Below are 26,902 nucleotides of genomic sequence, written 5' to 3' on the forward strand. Positions count from 1 at the left end.
AAAGTAAGCAGAGCCATGATTCTACTGTGTAGAAATTACTTTACGGTACCTGTCACTGAAATATTCTTTCTAGCTTCTAGGAATAGAAGCTTAGTAATAGCATTGTTGCACTCAGTGTCAGTGTCATAGAAGTCAGCTACAGACGTATGTCTTCTAGAGGACGTTCTTCGAGCAGAACTAAGTTGCTGTTGTAGTAACAGAGTATCTGTAAGAGACGTTCCCTATTATAGTCAATAAAAGGGATTTATGTGTATAAGTAGACATGTCAAAAACACTTGGCATCTGATTTTTTTCAAGTTTTTTTATCTGTTACTTTATGAATTCAAGCTAAATCTTTCGGATGTTCATGCTATTAAAACTATTTATGTGAGCCAAATTCTGCCACCCTTACTCTTGGTGAGCAGTATCTTATCCTGCAAGCTGCCCTTTGGATTTCAATAGCACTATTCACAGAATAAGGTTTTTACTCAGCAGTAGAAATGGTGGATTCTGGCTCTATGAGATTTCCAGTCTCCTCTTTAATGAGCACAAAATATATTAACTAGCTCATTTTCTATTGCCAGCAGCTGGATCAATGAGTTGCATACATAATTTGTATTATGAACAAATACCTATTTGAAGAGAAGCTTTCCCCAATTATGGGGGGCCAGATCCTCAGAGGGTATAAAATGACATAGCTCTATTCATGTCAGTGCAGATGTGCCAATTTACACTGTCTGAACATCTGACCCAAGATCTCTGCGGAATGTTTACTGAACAGCAGGACCATTAAGGGTCACTTACCTGTAATATCTGCACTGCCTGGACCAGATCTTCATCTGATTAAAGTCAGCGTGGTTCAATGCAGCTATGCCAATTTACATCAGTTTAAGATCTGCTCCTTTGGGGTTTAGACCCTTTAAAGATCAGAAAGCTCATATACTGGTAGTTCCTTTGCCATATCTACTGTATTCACAATATTTTAAGCATTCTCACTCTGAAGTGTCTTGCTCATTATAAAGGGACACTCCATCAGCTATTCCTGATGAGTAGTGTATGTGCAAATAAGAAATGAATTTCAAGACGTGATATATATATCAGTATTTATTCCCTCCACAAAACTTGGAGGAAACCTAAGGAAGTCTAAATAAGAACTATAGAAGGTTTTTTCCAAGCCATTTTCCTTATGCTCAGATGCGCGCTGCCATAAAATGTACTACAGATTACAGTGGGGAATAATTATAGATTTCCAACTGGCATGGTGCTTAATATATGTTATGCCACTAGTCTGTGCAGACTATCAACCCAGTGAAGTTTTCAGGTTCTGAGTAGCCTCAAGGGTAGCAGCCTCTGCAAGGTTCAGTTGGTATTATTTATTATCCAACACTGAACAAGGCAAAAATTAAGGGAATGCTCCCTGCTGAAGGTAATAATATAAAAATGCTGATGTAGATCTGTGACAATAAACAGAAGCAATAGCCTTGAGATGTATAGAGAATAAACTAAAGCGTATAAAGTAAGTACAATCTCAAGGCTGCTTTGTGTCACTCTGACAAGACAAAGGTATAAATAATCCCCCTAATCTCCAGTCAATTATCAGTAATTTAGTGGCACACTTAATATTATATGCATAAGGCAAACAGTATGTATGTTTTGCCTAGAGCCTGAAAGCAGTGCTGCTTCAATAAGATGCTTGCTCACCCGATTTGGATTTCAGAGATTTTTGGGGATCCAGGTAAATTTTAAGGTAGGCATTTTCTGTACTATTATTCCAGACAACAATTTCACCACCACAGCTCCCTGCATTGGACAAAGAAAAGACAACACATTGTTACACTCACTAGCCAATCTTGATCTTTCAGGCAGCTAGAAGTATTCTGTTGCCAACACAGCAATATTTTCACTTTTTACGTGACAGGTCACATTACAAGGATTAGCAGGGTTTGTATTCCCATGCATCTGTAACCTTTCGATGTTTAATCCTCTCCTACAAAGGTTGCTGTAACGAGGACATTTCTCTGGTTTTACAGAAAAGCAGGCCATGGAGAAATTGACAGATTTTCTAAGCCATCTAGTGGATTCAGATGCATATCTTCCATTAGTTGTAATGTGTCCAAATCCCCTACAATGCTTTGAAAATCTACCAATTCACAAATCAAAAAGTAACAGATCTCAGACCTCAGCCAAAGCTACCCTTAGACATAAGCAGCACAACTGACTCTCTGGAGCCCTGTGATTTTGGGTAGATTCAGCAACTAATGGCTGGAATCTATCTGCCATCAGCGGGACTGAATGAGGATGATGGCTGAAGTTCTAAATCTTGCTTTCAGTTTAACAAATATATAAGGTCAGACATGCCCTGATTTGACAAACTAAGCTGTTTACCATACATTGAACCTGATGCTATTCTCATTTCCACTGGGGTAATTCACAAGTAGTCACCGGAGATACATCTGTATGAGATCATTGTACAGCTACATCTACATTTGGAGCTGAGCTGGCTTCTCATGGAGCTAGTGCACTAAAAATAGTCATGTAGCCACAGTAACATGGGCAGTGGCTGGTTCAAAGCCAAACTAGAGCTAGGATTCCGTTTGAGACTGGAAGATGCCAAAATCTTGAGAGCTGATATTACATGGCAGGCACCCTTGGCTTATCACATGATTAGCTGCCTCTTACAAGATTTCTGCCACATGCAAACCAACAAAATAAATAAATAAAAATAAATCTCTCCCAGTTTTTTTAGCTAACTGATAATCAAACCATTGGTTTGGACTCAGAAAATTGATTCAGAGCCTTTTCTCAGCTCTTTGCCTAAAACCATCTTCCCCCTGGATTTGAGGTTCTGGCTTATGTCTAGTAGCAATAAGCATTTTTACTATTTGAGGATTATTTAGTGGCTTATGGCCTCAAATTGTACTCTAGTAAGAAATCCATATCACAAAGCTTACACTTTTTAGCCATCTCAGATAGTGCCCGTGCTAGGGACAGAGGTCGCCAGGGATATCTATTCAGTATCCTTCACAAGCACCAAATTCAAAAGGAGCCAAACCCTGCATCCCTCACTCAGTCCTCCCATGACTATCAGCAACAATCAAACCAGGGATCTTCAGCACAAACCCCAGCCACCTGGGTTGAGGAATAACTCCTCTAGCTGTTTGTAAGTAGCAGGCTGTTACTGAGCCAGCAAAGTACAATTGATTAAATTTCTACTGAATTTAAGTGAAGAATAAGCCTATATGCCACCATATTTAAATTAATTTATTATAACTGTGCCCCCTCCTCAAAAAAAGGATCCACAACATTCTAGTGTATGTAATTTTTGGTAAACTGAACCATTTATTCTCAATCTTTTCCTAATATTTAAGTCTTGATAATCCAATCACCACCTCCATAGAATTCCCATTGAGTCCAGGATAATTGGCCTTCTATTATAAATGTTTTCATGCTTTGGTACATGAAAAATATCCAGATTTAATCATTCTGTTCAGATATGAAAAAAATGGGGCGGACTTCCCTGACCTTTTCTCCAATGAGAGTCTGATGTAACCCCATTGAAGCAAATTGAAATTCATTTGGCATAAAACAGAAGAGAACCAAAAGTGTGCTTTTCCTGTCTCCTTAAGAAGTTCTAATTTGTTCACATATTGTAAGTTATGTACCTCAGCCAGCAGCATATTAGCTACGCCAGCCCATGCAGTAACAGAATCAGCCTTGCATAATAATGATGTCCCCAAATCCCAATTCCTGGATGATATATTAGACAATAAATATTAGGCTACCTGTAACTAGAGTATGTGGAGGTAAAAACGCAGCACATAGGATGTCATCTTGATGCTGTACTCCTCCTTTCCATTCTGCAGGCCGAACAAAAAACTGAGTCAAGTTGCTCAGTCGGAAGACAGTAATTATTCTAATAAAAGAGACATGCAAACAAAAGAAAAGCATAAGTGAGCCTAGTCATATCTGGCCACTTCAAAAAATGTCATTGGTATCTTTTTAATATAATCATTTACTCTAATAATCTTGAGTGGAAAAATTTAAAAGCTCTGTCCTTTTGCTTTCCTTTGCCACTGAAATTCTTCTGTGTTACAATCCAAGCATGATACTTTTAGCAGCTATTGTTCTATCACTCTGCCAAAACAAAATGCTGAATCTGTCCCCATCCTAGCACATACTGTTCCCTGCAGCATTAGTATTAAGGGGATATATTCTCTAACCAGAGCTGAGACATGATGAAACATTTTACTGATTCTAGAAAGTGTGGAAAATACAGTAAAATAAACCTGCAGATTTTGACATTTCATGTGTCAAAAACTCCAAAACATATGGGATGTCATCTTCTCTCTCAAGACCTCACTTAAAATCTTCCACAGTAAGAATTTCACTTCCACATCTTCCAGTTGGGGATGCAGCAAAAACTAAGCAAAACTGATGTCCATATCCTAAATGAAGGAATCAGCCCTGCTCCCACTGAAGTCAGTGAGAATGTTCCCATTGATTCCATTGTGGTCAGCATCACACGAAGTGTCACTATTTGCAATAATGCAAAATCAAGCATTTCTTGATTTGTATGTGGTCACTAGTCTTAATGACCAACATACTTCATGTTCTACATCAGTTAATATCAAAATTATCATTCACTTCTCCTTCCCAGTGACAGAGCAAACACTCTTCTTAATGGCATCTGTTGGCTTTGAATTAGAGACTGTTATTTAATAGAGTGTAAGAAGGCCATCACTAAATCCATTTCACTTAGAGTCACAGATCAGGCATCTGACCCACTGATATAAAGATGATGGTTTGTGACAGAGAATTGTACTGGGCTTATGACTTCTAGAGTAAAAAAGTTTTTGATGGTGTCAGTTTCTCTTGGCCGGTTGGCTGTAGCTTAAGATAAATTTAGTATAACATCATACTACCTATGGGACAATGGCATAAGATTCACACTACCACATCATTTTCACCACCTGCAGCCCCACTCCAAAAGGTTCCACACAGGTAGACCCTTGCACTCACACAGAGCTTAATGAAAACCAATGAGGTTTCCCTGGGGACAAGGCTGCACTCATGCAGAGTTCTTTGAAGCAGACAGGAGGAGATGAGGATGGTCCAAATCTCCAGCTTCCATTTACCCACAGTCTGGCAGGGAACAAATTGAACCAGCTAACAAAAGTTCTTCCTCCCTCGCATCACAGTCGGATGAAATCCATTGTGTAAAATTAGCACCTCTGCCTTGTCTATCAGAGGGGTGATGGCGTATGGATTATCTTTGAAGATAACCAATCATTCCCAAAAAGATCTGAGCGAGGGAATGTGATATATATAATTCAGGTAATCTCTACCAACCAGAAGTGGAGTGTGGGGGCAGGAGTAGTAACAAAAACTTGATCATCTTCTGGAAGGACAATCAGAAAAAGGGCTTGTTTCACTATTGGCAAAATCGGTGCCGCTGTGATCAATGCAGTGGCATCAATTTAACGGGTCTGGTGAAGACATGATAAGTCGATGGGAGAGCACTCTCCCGTCAACTTCAGTAGTCCACTTTCCCGACAGGCAGAAGCTATGTTGATGGGAGAGTGTCTCCCGTCGACATAGCATAGTGTAGACACTGCTGTAAGTCAATCTAAGCCACATCAATTTAAGTTACGTAACTTACATAATTTAACTAATGTAATTTAGATCAACTTACCTTGTTAGTTTCAGGTCAGTGTCTTTGTCCTGGTCTAAAGTGATGGACTTTCAATAGGCTGCTGGGAAAAAGCCATGCAACCTTTGCTAAAGTGCAAGTCTTTCAGTCATGTCTAATTTATAGATTGTAACAACAGGATTTATCCTCACTGCATGAGACTTTGCATAGCATCCAGTTCCAACTTGTTTTAGTCTACATAAGTTGATTTACACTGATTGTCTATTTCCAATGCCAAATAAAATATGGTCTATTTAAGAGTGCTGGTATCATTGGCTACTGTTGAAGAAAATTTGCCACTAGGGGCTGGTTTTCACTATGGGGAAATCGACACTGCTGCAATTGATGCAGCAGGGGTCAATTTAGCAGGTCTAGTGAAGACCCGCTAAATCAATGTCAGAGCACTCGCCGGTCAAGCCCAGTACTTCACCTCTCTGAGAAGAGTAAGGTAAGTCACCAAGGCCTGATTAAATGCGTTCTAGAATACTCAAGGAACTGACTGAGATGATATCTGAGCCATTAGCGATTACCTTTGAAAAGTCATGGAAGATGGGAGAGATTCCAGAAGACTGTAAAAGAGCAAATATACTGCTAATCTATAAAAAGTGAAATAAGGACAACCCAGGGAATTACAGACCAATCAGCTTAATTTCTGTACCCGGAAAGATAATGGAGCTAATAATTAAGCAACCAATTTGCAAACATCTAGAAGATAATAAGGTGATAAGCAACATGGATTTGTCAAGAACAAATCATATCAAACCGACCTGATAGCTTTCTTTGACAGTGTAACAAGCCTTGTGGGTAGGGGGAAGCAGTAGACGTGGTATATCTTGACTTTAGTAAAGCTTTTGATACTGTCTTGCATGACCTTCTCATAAACAAACTAGGGAAATGCAACATAGATGGAGCTACTATAAGGTGGGTGCAAAACTGGTTGGAAAACCATTCCCAGAGAGTAGTTATCAGTGGTTCACAGTCATGCTGGAAGAGCATAACAAGTGGGGTCCTGCAGGGATCAGTTCTGGGTCTGGTTCTGTTCAATATCTTCATCAATGATTTAGATAATGGCATAGAGAGTATACTTAAAAAGTTGTGGACAATACCAAGCTGGGAGGGGTTGAAAGTGCTTTGGAGGATAGGATTAAAATTCAGAATGATCTGGACAAACTGGAGAAATGGACTGAAGTAAATAGGTTGAAATTCAATGAGGACAAAAGCAAATTACTCCATTTAGGAAGGAACAATCAGTTGCACACATACAAAATGGGAAATGACTGCCTAGGAAGGAGTTTATCTGGGGGTCATAGTGGACCACAAGCTAAATATGAGTCAACAGTGTTACACTGTTCCAAAAAAAAATGAACATAATTCTGGGATGTATTAGCAGGAGTGTTATAAGTAAGATACAAGAAGTAATTCTTCCGCTCTACTCTGCACTGATTAGGCTTCAACTGGAGTATTGTGTCCAATTCTGGTGCCACATTTCAGGAAAGAGGTGGACAAATTGGAGAAAGTCCAGAGAAGAGCAACAAAATGATTAAAGTTCTAGAAAACATGACCTATGAGGGAAGATTGAAAAAACTGGGTGTGTCTAGTCTGGAAAAGAGAAGACAGAGGGGACATGATAACAGTTTTCAAGTACATAAGAGGTTGTTACAAGGAGGAGGGAGAAGAATTGTTTTTCTTAACCTCTGAGAATAGGACAAGAAGCAATGTGCTTAAATTGCATCAAGGGAGGTTTTGGTTGGACATTAGGAAAACTTCCCGTCAGGGTGGTTAAGCACTGGAATAAATTGCCTAGGTAGGTTGTGGAATCTCCATCATTGGAGATTTTTAAGAGCAGGTTAGACAAACACCTGTCAGGAATAGCCTAGTCTTGCCATGAGTGCAAGGGACAGGACTAGATGACCTCTCGAGGTCCCTTCCGGTCCTATGATTCTATGAAGTCGACAGGAAAGCGTCTCCCGTCAACACAGCACCGTGAAGACACCGGGGTAAGTCGACCTAAGCTACGTCAACTCCAGCTACATTAGTCACATAGCTGGGGTAGCGTAACTTAGGTCGACTTACCCTGGTACTGAAGACAAGCCCTTAGATAGTCTCCAAGAGACTGGTCTTGGTCTCCAAGAGGTGGTCTCCAACCAGTAGATCGTGATTGACTTGTCGATCCTGAAGCCTCTGCCAGTCGATCGCAATCTCCGGCCACTAAAAGTCCGGCAGTGCAGTGGGACTAAGGAAGACTCCCTGCCTGCCCTGGCTCCGCGCCGCTCCCAGAAGCGGCCATCATGCCCCTGAGGCCCTGGGGTGGGGGCAGGGGTCTCCACGCATGGCTCCTGACTGCAAGCACCAGGGAACTGTGGCCAATAGAAGCTTCAGGGGCAGTGCCTGCACAGAGAGTCAACACACGGAGCCATGTGCCCCCTCCCAGGGGCTGCAGGGGCATGCTGGCCACTTCCGGGAGCAGCATGGGGCCAGGGCAGGCAGGGAGCCCACACCCCTCTCACACCCCAACCCCCAGCACTGAGCCCCCTCCAAGAGCCAGCACCCTGTACCCCCTCCTGCATCCTGAACTCCCTCCTGCACGCCAATCCTCTGCCCTAGCCCTGATCCCCCTCCCGGAGCCAGCACCCCATACCTGCACCCCAACACTCCTCCCCAGTCCAGAGCCCCCTCCTGCACCCAAACTCCCTCTCAGAGCCTGCACCCTGCACCCCAACACTCTGCCCCAGCCTGGAGCCCCCTCCTGCTCCCAAACTCCCTCCCAGAGCTTGCACCCCATCACCCATCCTGCACCCCAACCCCCTGCTCCTCCTCCCACTCTCCAAACACCTGGCCCCAGCCCAGAGCCTGGACCCCCTCCCGCACCCCAATCCCCTGCCTCAGCCAGGTGAAAGTGAGTGAGGGTTGGGGGGGTGAGTGACGGAGGGAGTGGGGATGGAGTGAGCGGAGCGGGGCCTCAGGGAAGGGGTGGGGCAGATCCTGGGTTGCACTTAAATTCAAAAAGTGATCTTGTCTGTAAAAAGGTTAGAGACCACTGCCTTAGACATTCCTGAGAGAAGGAAACCAACACTCTGTCCTTAGCAGTACCTGCTTATGCTCCCATTGCCTCAGAAGCATGGGCACAGGAGAGTCCATTCTGAAAGAGCCGCTGAAAGGATGCTGCTCATTTAGAGCAAGGGGAAAGCCTAATAACCAGGAGAAGCATGAGGCTCTGGAGATCTCAGGTAACAAGGCTGAATACTTGCCTGCTTGCCATAAACAATGTGGGGACAGCTAGTCATCAAATGAAAATGATGCAATACCACCAGTGCACTCAGCTCATTTACTTCTCTGTAGTTCGCTATGAATATCACTGCGATTCAGAGTAATGAAGTGAATTTGAGTCACTAATGAGCAATGATTGCTTTGCTAGCATATGTAAGCAGCAGCCGTCTTTATAAGGTAAATTTATGTTTCAGACTGAGCCTCAGAACACATGCAATGGGCAGTCTTGATATTAAAAGACACTTTTTCTCCTTTTTTTCAGAACATTGCCTCTGTCTATGACATGTTCATGGTCATAAGTGGGGATTGTCTTTCTGGTTCTATAGCTGTTAAAAGTCAGAAAAAAATATTTGGTTCTCAGAGTTTCAAAGGGGATGACACAAAAGCAATTTATCCCATCTTATTCCCACCCCATTAGCATAATTCTACAGTGAACAACTGCTCTATAAATTACCTCCTTAGGTACAGTAGCATCTGTATTCTCTGTTTTTTCTAATTTATGGACAGAATGTATAATGTAGCATCTGTATATTGTCTGGATGCAGAAAAGAGAAGTATCTTTTATTTATTTTTTATTCCTGCAGAAGCTCAAGCAACATTAAAGAATATTTTTCCATTAGCAAAAAGCAAAGGGAATAATACTTTATAGGGCCAAGCAAGGCTAAACCTGTGGTAATTACGTGCTTTAGGCACTAATTATACAATGGTCTCAATGTGGACTTAGATTCCAAATGGGATTCAGCTTGGCTTCTAGGGATCCATCATTGCAATGCCACTGCAGTATTGGGGCCTGTAGCAGGGTGGACACCTGCTCCTGCCTGGAAGGGCCTGAGATAGCCCAGGGAGAAGCTAGCTTGAAGGCTGAGCTGATTGGGGGAAGTGGCTGCAGCTGGGGCCATGCCCCAAACAGACTCAGCTGGCCCTATAAAGGCAGGGAGACAGGAGCTCAGACAGAGTCTCTCACTGCACTCAGAGAGAGAAGGGCCTGGCTGCAGGGAGCTAAGACAGAGTACCTGGGTGGAGCAGGGCTGGGGAGCTCCAGCCTAGAAAGCCCCAGGCTGCGGCCTAGTGGAAGGCCAAGGGGTACTGGGGGTTGCAGAGGGCAACCCAGGGGTAGGCCAAGGCAGCAGGTCCAAACCCACCCTTGCCAGTGCTGAGTAGGCTGATACTGCAGTCTGCCCCTGGGCGTGGGGCTCGATGAAGACTGGCAGTAGCCTGATACTGAGGCAAGGTGGGGATAGGTGGTGGGGGCTCCCCTGGGAGGGGGGAGACCCAGTTAAAGGGGCAGTGGGGTCCTGGGAGGGACATGGGGGCCAGTGGCAGTAAGGTGGATCACCGGCCTGTAGAGGGCGCTCTGGACTGGATTGAGCTAATTCCCAGGATAACCAGCAGGAGGTGCCACAGGGGTGAGTCGGCACTGTTAGAGGGCCCTAGTTTGCAAGAGAGAGCAAATAATTTCCCCAGCTGTGCTGTATCTTTTAAGCAACACACTTTTTCTCCACTGATGTGCAGCCAGATCTAAATCTTTTCCTGAACTGAGTTGCCAACTACTCAGTGAGTTACTGTGCTTGGAAAAAATTAGACTTTGATAGATTTTTATCTCTAGAAACTGAGGCAAAGAGTACATTTTAAGAATGTATTTCTTCCTGCATTTTTGAATAATGTATACAGTACCTGTCCCAGCCTGTAACTAAGATAGTCCTCTTTAGTACCATGATCTGGGAGATGTCAACTGCTCGGTCTCTTCCAACATTGAGTTTATGGTGACAGTGTCCATTGAAATCCCAAATCTTCAATTAAAAAATAAATAAGTTATCCATAACCTCTCAGTATAGGCAAAGCAGAAAATCATCTGGTAATTTAAGGATCAATGAAGAAATAAATCTGTTGGATCGGATTGGCCTCATACCCTGATGTAACTCAGAGGTAACTGCATTGAAGACAATTCAGTCTTCATCAGAATCAGGCTCATAGGATTGAATAGTAAACAAATAATAATAATGCCTCTTCATAGCTTTTGTATAGCACTTTTCATCTATAGATATCAAGATACTGTAAAAAGGAGGCAAATATTACCCCCCTTCTATAGATGAAGAAATGGAAAGACAAAGATGATATGACTTGTCCAAGCACAAACAGCAGGGCAGGAATAGAACGCCGTGACAGAGCCAGGAATGGAATCCAAGTCTAATTGTCCATTCAGTGCCTGCCTCCCCCGCCCGCCGTCTCTCTCACATGCACATAAACACACACTGTGATGACCTACATGTGACAGTTTCTTTATCCATGGAACCCCTTGAAATCGTATGCAAAAGTGCATTTATTTTGCACCTTTGACTGCCTCAACTGTTCACCGCTAAGCAATCTTTGCTGGGACTCTACTAATATGCCAGCAATTTGAACATCTTTCTGACAGCTTCTTCTTAAAAATAAGAATCATTTAACTGCCATAAAAGACTTTTCCCTACCCTACACTGAAGAATTTGTTTAAAAAAAAAAAAAAAAAAAGTTATGCTGGTCCAAGATCTTGAATTGACATGTTTGTGTCTTGGACCAGTGACATTTTGAAGGTCTGACCTTTTAAACGTAGCCAGTTGCAAGACTGAGCCGTATAATCATGACAGTCTCATTTAGAGAAAAGCTATTTTGGATACATTTTAAGCCATCTAAAATTAATTTTATTTATATTACATTAGGACCTAGAGATCCTACCTGAGATCAAGGCCCCATTGTGCTAGGTGCTGTACAAACAGAGACAAAGAGGTTACAACCTGCATAGAAGAGACAAAGGGCAAGAGAGTTTCCACATGGGAAACCAAGACACAGAGTCATTGAGTAACTTGCCCAAGGAATTAAATGGAGATTTCTCAAGTCCAGTATCTTAAGCACTAGACCATAAGTCCTACTTTTCCTGTCACACTGAAATTTGCTCAGTTGGACTCCCAGTAGTTAGGAAACATCTTTACAGGTGAAGGGAGACAAATAGTTCTCATTTCTAATAGAGTCTCTGGAGTGGTGTTAAGGGCTTTCTGGCACTCATTTGAATTGACCTCCATAATTCACTCATGTTTTCACCAATTTATAGTCATCCTATACACAAGGCAATAAGCTCTGTTTATGCCACTCACCCAGGTATGTGCTTCAGCTTGTTATTAATTTACAGTTCATGGGCTCCTGTAAATTAAAATAACATTTAAAAAGACAGATGGTTTGGGAAAATATTGCTCAAACATCTCATTTTATGTATAAATCTGTTGGATACAGCAATAATGTATGTATGTAGTGATTTGAAATAAAATGTGTTTGCCCTTTAAACACAATACATTCATTTCACAAGTTGGTATTCCATATTCTTTCATAGATGTGTGTTTTATATTCGTAGGAGTCCATTGCAAAGGCACTGAAGTAATTTTTCATAAGAATGAGGTTTGGGAAGCTTCCTCTTCAAATTGTACTGACAGTATGTAATACTGAAATAAGACATTTCCATCCTGTAATATTACTGCTGGACAGACTTACCCTGTGCTTCCTGACACTAGCTCAAGACTCTGTCTACATCCTAATTGTGGATTTTCTTCAGTTTGTTCTGTGACTAAGGCCTGAGCTACACACAGTTTAGAGTGTGGTTTTTTTTTATTTGAAATAGTTATACTGGTACAACAAGTGGGGACACAATTATACTGGTATAAAGGTGCCTGTACTGGTATAGCTTATTCTGCCTACCATATAGGAATAAACTATACTGGTATAAACCACCTTTATGCTGGTATAAGTCCCACACACACACATTGGGCTGGTTGTGTTGCTTTAACTATGCTACTATACTTAACACGGTACAGCTTTTGTATTCAGACAAGCCCTTAGGATGGGTATTTTGGCATGAATTGAAGCCATCACTTTTCCCTCCCACCTCCTAGATACTGAATGTTTTGTCCTTAGGATTTCCACTGCTTGGAAAGAGCAGAGTGCTCCATGGGCAGCATTTAAGGCAGGCCACTTCCAATCAGCCAAGGCCAACAGTATAACTCAGTACAGACCCAAATTTCAGCGCAGACTCTGGTGTTTAAAAATGTGTTTATTAATCTTGATCTTCTCACATTAGAACCCGGGCAGTCAAGGAAGTAACAAGACGAAGCAATACAGTACATTTTGTCTTGTTATCTAGAAAGGTTTTTTTGGGAGATGCTCAACTGCCAAAAATACCTTGAATGATACCCGAGATGGGCAAAAACTGGAATAATAGATGCAAATTCTGCACCACTCTCCCCAACTGCCAGATTTTGGCAGAGTTTGGTCCAGATTCCAGAATTTGTGGCTTTCTCTTATCTCTATAATGGGACAGAAATCCAAACATTGGATTTGGATCTGAACTTTATGACTCAGGCCCATCTCTACCACAGACACAAATTAAGCAGCAAGAAAATTGAGAGACAGCACGGCACAGAGGATAGGGCACTGGCTTGGGACTCAGGAGACCTGAATTCTATTGCTGGCTCTCCCACTGAACTTCTGTGCTATCTTTGTTATGTCACTTTTCTGTTTTCCCTCCCACACCCTTTGTCTTCTCTGTTTAGACTGTCAGCTCTCCAGAGCAGGGTCCTTTCATATTACATGTTTGTACAGTGCCTAGCACAACAAGGCCCTAATCTCAGTTGAGACCTCTAGGTGCTACCATAATATAATAAATAGCTAAATCTGACTAGTTATGTCAAAATTAGCCAAGTCTGGGGAAATGGTCTCTCATGTTGGTGATTTTCAGCAACTTCAGCCAATAAAATAGGAAGAGCCAGAAATCTGTTTGGCAAACCTATTAAGTTTTTTAAATGGTGTGAATTTAGTGTGCATTAAAGTGAAAGACTAACAGCACTGGCTTAAAACCTGTCATAATGTTGGCCAGTGTTCTGTCAATACATCTATATCCTGATCATAACAGCATACACCCTTGGTATTAAACACAAGAATCTCTCTTTAATAGAAACTAAAGCACAAGTTATTAAATTTTATGGTGGTTTTGTGATGAGGTCAAATTCTCACTGAGATGATTAAGAAGATTTAAAATTCATTTTAACTTTCAATAAACCAAAATTTGAATTGATGTGTCCAGGGGTGAAAGGCTCGTGTTTTAACTAACCTAGCCACCATTTCAAAATAGTTGTTTTACAGTCATGCATTGGCTACCACGATAATATGCCCTTGTGTAATGACAAGTGAGTGCTCCAAGAAAAGCAATGGAAATGATTGTCTGGTGATTAAGGCAATAAGGGCCATGTGCTGTATAGAGTCATAGATTGTAATGAAACTACTTGGAAGGAAGGAAGGGAGGTAACAAAGAAGGAAGTGTTCTGTAAAGCACTGTGTGTATCCAAAGTGTTAGACAAGCAATTAAATTTAACTGCGTTTTCCCAACAGTGTTAGGATTTCAACCTCTAGTTGCTGAGTTCACCCCATCTCCTCTTTAACAAGGCCAATGGAAAAACCAGCCATTGTTTGGTAGCTGAGTGTTCTGGCACATTGTATCTATGTGGAAAAGACTGCAATGGAAACAAATAGTTTGAAATGTTTTCCCCTCACACCTTTACTGTTCCATCTGTGCTCCCAGTTAAGAGCCTTGTCTCAGTTGCATCCAGTGTCATAGTGCTGATCTCAGCATTGCCATGGCAACCAGTAAACTGTTTGATTTTCTGCCCAGTGTCTATCAGCCAGAAGGTAACGGTAGATCCTGTATCTGAGCTGATTACCTGGGGGGGAAAAGCAGAGATAGAGATGGAATTTAAAATCTTTATATATATATATAAAACAATAATCTCGTACATATGTGCACTGCACTTATATAATTAGCAACATCTGAAATGCAAATTAGATAATTTTTGCATTGATTTTCCCTGTCTTTTCCCTTTCATCTCGTTACAAGCTTTATCATTCCCCACAATCAAAGTTTATGAGCAGGTCTGTTCCTTGTAAAACCTGTATCCACAGCTAGTTCCAATTAGCCAAAGAGCAATAATTTACTCCCTATTATCCTTCAGCACGGAAGACAGGTGACCAGCTCCCTCAAGAGACAATATCCCAAGTTACATGCGGGAACTAGAAATGTTCTCAGCAGGGATGAAACATGTCCACAGCCCTTCAGCTTGGAATCTTGCAGGCATGCTCGACCGAATGCTTTGTGCTAAGTGGTCAGATAAATCTTCCCTGCTTATTTCAGAGAACTGATCCACCGAGTAATGGATCTTTAAAATTGCATCTCTGGAAGGGGAAATAGTTTAGGGAAGCTCTCAGCATACATTAGCCTCAATTTAGAATTCAGTAGTGAGACCAGCCATTATAAATTAGGAAAAAGTCCATTTGAACAGATTATGGTTATTTCTTTTTTGGCGTGTGGTGTGTTAAATTGCTCAAAAGAGATGCACTCACTCTTACTTCCATTTGCTGTATACTTACTGCTGGGTGAAATCTTCAGTCCTTACCTCAGTCCTAATTCAAGCAAGATTCCCACTGAAATCAATGGGAGTTTTGCCTGGAAAAAAAGCATTCTGGGATTTACTTTTTTTTTTGCCTTTGATGGTCATCATTAAAGAGGTTAAGGTTCATCAACAGTCACCACACTGGTATCACTGTTATATCCCTATTCTTACCATAAGAAATAACGGTGATATCTCAGTCAAGCATGGCAACTGTTGGCAAGTGGTGAATTTTTAAATGGCACCCATTCATTATACACATGCTTTTATTTAATCCCTTCCATGTGTAAGTTAATACACAATAATTGCTGAGATTTAGTAGTTCTTCACTCTTTTCAAAATACTTTTCCTCCTAATTAAAATCAGATGCTCAAAAAGATAGTTGGCTATTTCTGCTAGGAAGGAATCCAATTCCTCCCCCAGAAAATGCTAATCAATGAGTTCTCAGCAATCTTAACAAAATCAAATTTCGTTCATGATGCAATTCACATTTCGAGAAGTTCAAAGACATGTGCCCAATACTGTACCTGCCAGCACCTGTGGAAATTTTATATAGAATAGAATATTAGGGTTGGAAGAGACCTCAGGAGGTCATCTAGTCCAATCCCCTGCTCAAAGCAGGACCAGCACAACTAAATCATCCTGACCACTTATCTTCATTCATAATACCTCTGACCACAAACACAATGAAGTACAGCTTCTGCACAGCTCATGTTCTCTGACCTTAAACCATTATGAAATTATTCCAATGACAGGTTTTTTTTTTATTAGTTCCTGGCAAAATAAATAAATAATGGACTCCCTTGATTGTTTAAAAAAAAAAAAAAAGACCATAAATCCACTGAAATAAGGTAGCTTCCCTTCAAATTTTAGTAATTAAATGAGGCTCTCTCATTGAGAAGCAATATACTGCAAACTTATTGTGTTAAATTAGCTATGTTGCTCATGTCCTTAAAAGCACCACCCAAAAAGGAGACCCAAATTGAACTCTAATTATAACCGTCTGCTTTGAATATAAGTTCTGCGATTTGCCTGTGTTATTCTAAACTCTTAATCTATTATCTAAGGAGTCCTAGATAATTTAAATAAGGAGTGTGAGACAAGACAGCATTGTCTAGCCGTTAAGACAGGAGTGGGAGTCAAGAAATGTAAATTCTGTTGCTGACTGCCTCGGCCTTACTGTATGATTTTGGGGGAGTCCCACAACTTCTGTGTGTCAGTTTTCCCCATCTGTAGGATGGAGTTAATAATACCTACTTACCTCATGAGGCGTCCTTAGTGCACTGAGATTATTTGATGAAGGACACCGTACACGCTGAAAATATTATATTAATATTAGAGATGGCCAGAGGAAGTGAGGCTCTGGATGAGTGTTAAGCAGTCATAGTTCAAGACAGAGTCAAGGCCAGGGATCAGAGGTCAAACTCTCATGAGATGTTCTTGTGAGATTTCATCCCCAAATTAGAGAAAACTAACAGGCTCACTTGATCTCAGAAGAGTTTCATCTCATTCTTGGGAGAATGACTACCGCCAATTTCTCACAGCAATGGTCAATCAGAACCTTCAAGCAGGGCCAGCCTGTTTAAGATCTCATCAAGAACCAGAATGGTATAGATGGGTTTAAATCTAGTGATTTGAATTTGACGCCCCCATTTCCTAGCTCTTCCAAAAGCACAAGGTACTTTGGACTAAAACCTTTGGTTTTAGTTCATTTCCAATTAGTTTTATTTATTTTAAGTAATTAGCAGACTATAAATACCTAGCCAAATACTGATGCACGGGCCGGCCATTTGAACTTGCTGTTGTGACACTGAGTCCCTGGAAAATCACTGCAATCCACAAAGACTGTGTTAGATGCCTAAGCTCCTATATAATGAAGGGGAAGACATAGGCGCCATAGTCTTCAATGAACTAAAGCCGGCCTGCTAAGCAGAGAGCTGCCTAAGCTATTCAATGGAAGATGCCAACCAGAGTGGTGCGTGCTAAGTGTCACCCCTCTCATGGAGACAGGTACCTAAGTCCAGGCTGCAGGGATGTGCCTAGCTGTGCTTGCGATTCACAGCTGGCAACCCTCTTTGGAGTTAGGTGCCTAAGCCATTTTAGCAAGATGTGAGGAGCAGGAGGAAAAATTCCATCATAATTTTAGCCTAGTGGTTAAGGTACTCCCCTGGGATGTAGGGGAACCCTGGCTCAAGTCCCGCTTCCACCAAAGGAGCAAAGGGATTTGAACTAGGATCTAACACAGGGGTGGGCAAACCTACGGCCCGGGGGCCACATCCAGCCCTCCAGATGTTTTAATCTGGCCCTTGAGCTCCCGCTGGGGAGCCAGGTCCAGGGCTTGCCCCAGTCCGCGCTGCTCCCGGAAGCAGTGGCATGTTCTCCCTTTGACTCTTACGCATAGAGGCAGCCAGAGGGCCACCCCTGCAGCTCCCATTGGTTGGGAACTGCAACCAATGGGAGCTGGAGGGGCAGCACCTGTGGACTGGGCAGCGTGCAAAGTTGCCTGTCCGCACCTCTGCTTAGGAGCCATAGGGGAGACATGCCACTGCTTCTGGGAGCTGCTTGAGGTAAGCACCACCCGGAGCCTGCAACCCTGACCCCATCCCATGTCCCAACCCCCTTCCCCAGCCCTGATCCCCCTCCCACCCTCCGAACCCCTCGATCCCAGCCCAGAACCCCCTCCTGCACCTTGAACGCCTCATTTCTGGCCTCACGCCAGAGTCTGCACCCCCAGCCAGAGCCCTCACCCCCTCCAGCACCCCAACCGACAATTTCATGAGTATTCATGGCCCATCATACAATTTCCATACCCAGATGTGGCCCTTGCGCCAAAACGTTTGCCCACCCCGATCTACCATCTCTCCAGGCAGCACTCTAGCCACTGGGATATGGTATAGTTTGATGTGGCGCTCCCTTAGTCTCTCCTGTTGAAGCTGTTGGACTCTGGTTAAATAATTAAAGAGAGTCATTGGAGCAGGGAGACTGGATCCTGGGTGAGAGCTCTAACCCCCAGGAGATATTCTCATGCTTGTGCTGTCTCTCTCTCACTGTCCCAAATGACTCTTTACTACCACTTTTTGAAAACATAGTAATCCAAGCCCTCCTCTGGGACAGTCACTGCATTATAGCAGCATCCAGACAGGATGTCACTGCAGGACAATCTGGTGCACTGTAGATTCACACCCTGGCTTACTGCACAGTAACTTGTTGTGTAGACAAGCTTTACAACAGAAACACAAAGTTGCCCAAGATCTCTCAGCAGGTCCCTGGCAGAACTAGGAGTAGAACCTAGGTCTGCCTGAGTTCCAGACCGGTGACCCAGCCACTTAAACCACACAGCTACTCCTTTCTGGTTGGCATATACCATTTTGCATCACTCTGTCTATGCTATTGGTATTTAATTTGTAATAATTATTTTGGAATTAGATACACTTAGAAGGAAAGTAGATTACCTGCCTCAGAGGGTTGTTATGAGGATTAAGGATGGTTCTGTGCTCCAAAACTATGATGTATCAAGTATTATTACCACTGCCAAAGTGATCGTACATATGAGCCACACTTTTATCCCTTAGACATAAGCTTCCCAGAATGCCTGCATCTTAAAGGAATGCACCTCCCTTTTCTTCTGTCTCCCTTTCTCATGGCTCACAGAAGCCTTTAAAATCAATAACTTAACTGAAAACATGTGCTGCTCATTAGCACAGCCTCCAGCACCCCAAACTGCTTCTTTCAAAAACATGCAGCCTAAGGATGGGTGGTGGATTCAGATCACTGTGACTTGGTTAGCAGCTGGGCCCAGGAACTGTGATCTTCAACATGGAAATACAAAGACTCTTGAAGTCCTTTACCAAGCCCTTTGTTACAACAGGGATTTCTCTCTCCCTCCACCTGCCTTTTCTCATGGAACCTCACCTCTCATTATTTCACACTTCCCATCTTTTCTGGCCTTGCCTATCTCTTCTTGAATCCTTCTGCCAGTTTCTATCTATCCTTTTCTAATGCCTCCTTTCTCTCTCTCTCTCTCTCTCTGATACACTCACCCACTTCTGATTCAATGTCTGTTCCACCAAAGTGGGATGTTTTTTATTGTTTAATTTACAGCATGGGTTGTTTCTTTGACAGCATGCAGGAAAGCTGCTTTTTTTCTTTTTCTTTTAATCAGTCAGGATACTGCTACCGTGCTACTGCTACCACGCTTTAAACACTCATTTGTACCAAACAAATCGCCACCAAAACCCATGATGATCTGTTGATACCCCTTATCGTACTACTCTGTGCTCTGAGGTTTTTCTTAGCTGAATCTCAATCTGTAGATAAAAGGGGCTGGTTGGGCAGAGCTCAGGAAAATCTATCACAGAGACATTTCCCTGTATAGTAACTGTGGCTCTTCATTGAGATGCAGGTAGTGCTCTGATACCAAAGACTGCAGTGCATCATTAAAGTACTGTGAAGACAAACAACACTCTCACTGCATACCAAGTGGTATTACATTTAACTGAATCATTTTATTATGAATACATCCAGGTCTGCCACTGTATGCCACTTGTGTAAAATGTTCTAGCGAAAATGAATCTTCACTAATTACATTTCATGCATATTTCAGAACTATCCTCAGGGATACTGTAAGGTGGCTATAAAGAGGAATTTTATAATCAAGTTCATTTTCAATTGGCAGTCATACCAGGACTAACCTACATCAGAGATAACCCTAGATCATTTCACAATAGTAGTTTTATTTTTATCATCTGTGTTTCTTAGAAATGTTGGGTACACTGATAGCTTATATCACTTTTTAACACTGAACCTTCATTGGAAACCAAACCACTTTTCAAATACGATAGAAGGTTTAAAGAAAGCAGGTAGTTTACTAGTTAAATTAAACTGTTGGGATACTAGAATACTCACAGTGCTTTGCAGTAAAGTCATACAAAGACTGTAATTAGCATGCTTTAGTATGAGATAATTTTCTTTCCAAAGTAAATGGTATCTCCCTCTCTAATTTAACTTTCTGAAATCAAATTAATAAAATCACCTTGTAATAATACACATTTTCAAGTTCCTTATCAGGAAAATGCAGAAAGGTTCCTTATTTCTCCCCCACCCCTTTACCTGCTTAAAGACTGAATTGTAAAGAACACAAGTAACTGCTTTCCCATGACTTGTGACCTTTCTGCTGGTTTCCTGCTTCATTTCCAATAACATCAGCTGGTTATTAAATGAGATAAAAAGCCGTCCGTGAGCTTCATTAAAATAAAGGGTGGATTGGAAGTCCAGACTCTTTGGAAATGAGCCCGCAATCCTCTGGATGCACAGCTGATGCTGAATATCCCAGAGCCTTAACACCTGTGCACATAATGATGAAGAAATCACACATTATCTCCATTTTTTTTGCTTCAGAATGCATTGCAATCATTAGTTATTGCAGTGATAGCTCTGGCTTGCTTCATGTGCCTTATTAACATCTACCACCAAATACAAGATGAAAGAAGCCATCTTTGTTCAGTTTATTTTACAAAGGGTTGTCAGTGAATATTTCGTTTTATTGTTATTCATATTATAACCAAGGTCAGGGCCCTGTTGTGCCAGCCATTGTACAAACACACGAGACAACCTCTGTGCTGAGGAGTTTTCAGTTTAGCAGACAAGACAGAGAAAGGGTGGAGTGAAAACAGCGGTGAAGTGACTTGTCCAAGGTTTTACATCACTGTAACTCCATTGGTTTCCTGGTTTATACTGGTGCAGTTGAGAGGAGAATCAGAGCCATTGTTATCTAAAAGCCTCTGGCAGTTACCCTTAGAAAAACAATTCGTGAGTCAGAATAGTCAGAACAAGGTTGAAACATCAACCTTGTTGTGCCTATATTTTGCTAGTGTCCCCAGGGAGTTGGAAGTGTTACATATGAGCTTTGCATCCACTAAGGCAGGTTAGGAACAGTTAAAATAAAAATCTCTCTCATAGAACGGTATGAGTGTTGACACAAGAGATTAACAGCTTAGTGGCAAATGTTATGGTCTGTTGCGTATATAAATAAAAAGGTAATTTTTATGCCATTATTTACTTGGTAGACTGTAAAGGCTCATTATAAATATACAATAGCTATAGCTAATAAGAAATGGCCCATTCTAGAGGAGAATAAAAGGGAGCTATTTTTTAGCTTTCTTGAAAGCATAAAGCAGCAATATATCAGCAAGTGGATGCGGAGAAGTAGTTGCTATGCAAGCTTCTTCAAACAGCAATGCCAATGCACTTGCCTTGGTGTGCCTCACTAACCTGGCTCTTTTTTTGCACTGGGTTTCTCACCAGAAGCAAAGACTAACAAATGTGCTAAGTTATAGCCCCTCTTCAGAGCTATGGTCATTAGAAGTACATCCAAACTCATTGAGCCTATAGGTCTCCGCATACACCAGGTCTCATCTATTTCAAAAACCCAAGCATTGGGTGACGCAGTTATTTAAATGTGGTCACAGCAGTGTGGCAAATCCCGGAACACTACCAGAGAGTGGGCTGGGTAGGCAAAAGCATCAAGTAGATAATACAGAGACAAGCAAGAAACAAGTCCACTGGGGAGAGAATGAGTAGCCGTGGAGCGATAGGGCCTGGAGGGCTGCCATCTTGACCCAGTCTGGTAAATCCTAACTGGAATTTTGAGTATTCCCATACTGATTCTGTTCTATGGATATGGAGCTTCTGTCTCCAGGTCTGTGAACACATCTCAGTTCACAGCAATACATTGATTCACGTGTTAAAACATGTGACTTTTGCGCTGGTTTAAAACAAGCCCACTATCTCCATGAATTATCCATTACAAAACATGGTGCAATCAGTGACTCAGAATTTCTGTCAAAATTCTGCCTTTAAAATGGTGAATGTTATCTCTTTGCATCCCTCTCATCCCACATAACATTGGATGGCAGAAGTTTGTTGTGGTTTCTGCTGGCAGTAAATCAGAGAGTGCTCTTGGTAGCAGAGGGGGCTCGTTGTTTATTATATAGACAGAGACTCAGATTACCATGCATTCGTCAGAGTGAAATAGATTCATACTAATGCCAAGAACAACATGCACTTCTCTGTGTATAGCATAATGGTTTAGCAATTAAAAAGAAAATACAATTTTAACACTGCAATTGAAAGAGATACCGTGGTGTTTAATATTGGTGCTGGCCTAGCTTGTTCTGCTCAGGTTTTGATCCTTTCTTGCCTTTATAATGACAAACCTGGATCACAATCTCAAATTAGCATTAGAGAAATGTTGAGTGTGAAAATAAACTAAGGCCTGTCTACATTTAAAACACTACAGTGACACAGCTGCAGCTCTGCTGCTGTAGTGCTTTAGCGTAGACACTACTTACACAGATGGGCTTTCCCAAACTTGGGACGCCGCTTGTTTAGGGAAAGCCCCTGGTGGGCCGGGCCAGTTTGTTTACCTGCCGCGGTTCGCTGCTCCAGGCCAATGGGAGCTGCTGGAAGCGGTGGCCAGTACGTCCCTTGGCCCACGCCACTTCCAGCAGCCCCCATTGGCCTGGTTCGGCAAACCGCGGCCAGTGGGAGCCGCGATCGGCCGGACCTGTGGACGCAGCAGGTAAACAAACCAGCCCGGCCCACCAGGAGCTTTCCCTACACAAGCAGCGTCCCAAGTTTGGGAAACACTGGGCTAGGCAATCCACCTTCCTGAGAGCATAGACGCTACCTCCCATTAGCATAGGTAATCCACCTCCCTCAGAGGTGGTAGCTAGGTTGACATAAGAATTCATCCTTTGACCTAGCACTGTCTATATGGGGGCTTAGATCAGCTTAACTACCTCACTCAGGAGTGTGGGTTTTTCGCACCCCTAAATGACATAGCTGGTTCGACCTAATTTTCTAGTGGAGACCAGCACTAGGACACACTATGGACCATATTTTCAAGAAAGTTTAGCGTCCACAACTGGAGTCATATTTTCAGAAGAGCTCAGCTCTCAATTAGGCACCAAAATAAATGGCCAGATTCTCATATGTTGGGTTTTTCGAAAATGTAATCATGTCACAATGGGAGCTGCTGGCGCATTTTGCAGATCCAATTCTGTTTGCCAATGCAGGAACGGCAGGATTGGGCCCTGTAGGCAGTTTCTATATTTACCTTGTCCTTTGAGAAGCTGAAAAGCTGTTTTCGTTCAGTAATGAACTGAACAGCTATTACACTGGCTGAATGGCCTTGAAGAACTCCAGCAGGTTTCGAGGTGACGTAGGGGTTCCAGAGGCAAACTCGGTGATTGATGCCAGCAGTAGCTGTTCACAATCACAAAGCAAAATAGATTAAAACCAAAAGTACTCTTGAAAGGGGATTTTATTTTAATTATTAATAAAGAAACTGCCATCTCTCTGAAACACACAACGATAATTGCTTTGATAAATGAGAATGTATTTGTTTATGTTACAAGTGAATATGTGAGAGTGGTAGTGACTGCAATAATTAATAATGCAGAACAGTTTCCATTGTAATCGCACCTGCAGTTACTCAGAACTTCCCTAAACTTCTTGAGCAGAAATGTCTCTATGCCCTTCCCCCCAGCTGATTTGTCTTCCACTTCATAAGCTGGAAATATAAAACATCATCACATAAATATAAAACACTAGGACTCAGTCATTCACTTTTGCAGGCAGAATGCATACGAAGGAAGAAAATGCCTATATATGTACACATACAGAATACAAAAATAACAGGAGTACTTGTGGCACCTTAGAGACTAACAAATTTTGTTAGTCTCTAAGGTGCCACAAGTACTCCTGTTATTTTTGCGGATACAGACTAACACGGCTGCTACTCTGAAACCATACAGAATACAGTTTTCTTGGCCCCTTAGGCTTTACTATAGCACATAAATTAGTCAGTTTTTTAAAACGTACCAATTAAGTTGAGTCGAGAGTGGAAGTCAAAAGCATTAATTCCCCGGGCAATGTCGAAGGATGTAGTTTTAAGACGAGGCTTTAATTTTTCTCTCCAAGCCAGCACCAATGTGTTAACATTACTGGTTGTACTGGAAATAAAGGCATCAAAGGAAGAGCTGTATGCAACTAATTGGTGAGAAAAGATAAAGAAAACCTTTGAATTGATTTCTTTTAATATAATCCAATCAGTGCTAGTTTCATAAAGAACAAGGTATATTAAATCTAAGCCTAATTAAAAAAACTATTAATGTCAGGGAGAAAACTAACCTTGACTTCAAAGGGGTTTGGATCAGGCCTGCAGGACTCAATCCTGCAAGGCGCTGAGCATTCTGGACCTGATCCAGGACTGCTCACACACTTAAGTGCTTTGCTGGATTGTGGCCAGAGTTCTCAGCACATTTCAGGGATGAGTCCATAGATGACAAGGACATACAATATACGGTGTGGGTCTAATAAGGTGCTCAATGGCTTCAGCTCTCATGAAGTTCAGTGGTATTAGAGGGCGTTCAATACTTTGTAATTGGACAAGAAAGAAATCTAACAGAAACGTGGTAAAAATACATCACACGGCTTTGCTGATACAATGAAGTCTCATTTACATTTTTGGTATAGAGACTTAATGAACCATACAGAACACTATATACTGGTAACAGCTAACTCTCCTTGCAGTAATCCCTTCTGAACTACAGAGCTTTGCCACTGGTTTCTAATCCCTGAGGAGCTTGGATATAAAACTGGTAACACAATATGGACCAAGTTACTAGGCTAGTTATTCTTAATTCAGTAAAGCGATACTGAAATCTAAAGTCTGTTATACAATAATTATTCCTACACAAATACATGGTAATGCTACAGTATAATTACTGTGTGATCAAAAAGTGCAAATACTGTATCTGGGAAATTACTTTGTTATATTTCCACTTAAAATTCAAATGCTGTTACAATTCTTGCTCTGCGGTCCATCAGGAAAGACAAATTGGAAATCTTAAACTCAGAGTGTTGCTCCAGGACTTGAATCTGGAGGTTATAAGTGACTTTTGTGGGAACAAGATGTATGTTTCAGGAGCTCAGTGATTTGCACAGTTTGTTACAAAGATATAAACTCGTTTCTGACTAAACTGTATTGTAAGTCAAGTTCCTTGAAGAATGTCTGACTAAAGGGTGAGGTTAAAGGAATTTCCATAACATCAAAGTATGTGGCAAATTAAAATGCTCATATGCATGGAGAAGGAGAAAAGGGGGCAGATTGAGATAGAAAGGGCTTCTTAATGACAAACAGAAGTTAGGGAAACAACCAAAATATGACCATGAAAGTATCTGAATCTGCATTGAAAAAAAGTAATTTTATTTCCAAATGTTTTGCAATGAGTAGCTTTGTCCTTGGAAAGTGCTCTATAAAATATTCTCTATGTCCAGATCCTCAGCTGCTGTAAATTAGCATAGCTCTATTGGTTTCATTTGCAGTTACACTATTTTACACCAGGTAAGGATCTGACCCAAAGTGTTCTTCCAATAAGCATGATGAACAATTTTATTCCATTCAAAAACATGGAAAATCCTAACATTACCCTCTAATATTATCAGAAAAATTAGTGACCTATTAGAAGACCTAATTAGATCAGCAAGTCCTTGCAAATACAGAATACAGCCCCACAATAGAGGCAGTATCACAAATTAAAACTGATGGAAAGTGGACCCACAGCTACCTCTACTTTCCATTCTCATTGATGCACCTTTGACTAAGAAATCCCTTTTCTTGTAGTAAGTGTTCATCTTTGCAAATGGTATCACATGGCTCTCCATGGTTCAATAGCTTTTGTAGAACAGCCACCAAGGTGCACGATCCCATGGGACCAGCAAGTTTAAGAGGAGTCAAAGATCCTGTGGAATTGTCACTTAAGACCTTGTGGATCTCAGATCATATGCACATTCCTATGTGGGTCTGAGCCCCTCTGTTTCGTCCTTTCAGCAATGGCAACAAGCCACACTGTGATTGGCTGTCCTGCTCCCCAAGGCAACTACAGTTCATGTGTGTTCTACAAAAGCCAGGAAGAGGGAGTTAGTGCTTGTTCAGATGGATTTTTTTAGGGTAAGAATCACTGTTCTGAAAAGGGAACGTGCCATGCTGAGCAAGCATTTCCCAACTCCTATCCCAGGCCACACTCTGTGGCCACACAATGCTATGCTCCATGTTATGGCCGCAAAGGGTCTTTGTGGCAAGATGGAGCCTTCCTTGGAGCAGCTTTCCCCTTTGTCCAGCTCCCATGACTCAGTTTATGCTTATTCCTGCCATTTTGCTCCCCCATTTGGGAAGCAGGGAAAGGCACACCCACCCCTTTCCTGGATCTACCACTACCACCTTTCTCACTAAAATATTTCCTAACATTTCTGCAGTTCAGCCATGTCCCTTCTCACCATTGTATTTACCAACAGATTTTGAATCTTCTTTGAGTAAATTTTCTTTATATTTTCTTCAACAGGAACCTCAATAAGCCCCACATATACTTTCCCATCAAGAAAGCATGTAACATCTTTCACCTTTCCTCCCTCACACATGTTTTTGAGACCAAAGAGGAGATTT

At 41.8% G+C, this 26,902-nt stretch overlaps 1 protein-coding gene across 1 annotated transcript in view; it reads right to left on the reverse strand.

Annotated features, from left to right (window-relative positions):
* WDR49 (WD repeat domain 49) overlaps positions 1 to 26,902 on the reverse strand; it is a 77,071-nt gene that overhangs the window by 17,080 nt on the left and 33,089 nt on the right. The window contains 9 exon segments of the mRNA XM_065411205.1: positions 50 to 209; positions 211 to 221; positions 1,681 to 1,779; positions 3,762 to 3,892; positions 10,610 to 10,725; positions 14,509 to 14,673; positions 20,506 to 20,739; positions 23,513 to 23,661; positions 24,280 to 24,447. Of these exon segments, the coding sequence (XP_065267277.1) occupies positions 50 to 209; positions 211 to 221; positions 1,681 to 1,779; positions 3,762 to 3,892; positions 10,610 to 10,725; positions 14,509 to 14,673; positions 20,506 to 20,739; positions 23,513 to 23,661; positions 24,280 to 24,447 (1,233 nt within the window).

Source organism: Emys orbicularis, chromosome 9 (genome assembly GCF_028017835.1).
Source record: "Emys orbicularis isolate rEmyOrb1 chromosome 9, rEmyOrb1.hap1, whole genome shotgun sequence".
NCBI lineage: Eukaryota > Metazoa > Chordata > Testudines > Emydidae > Emys > Emys orbicularis.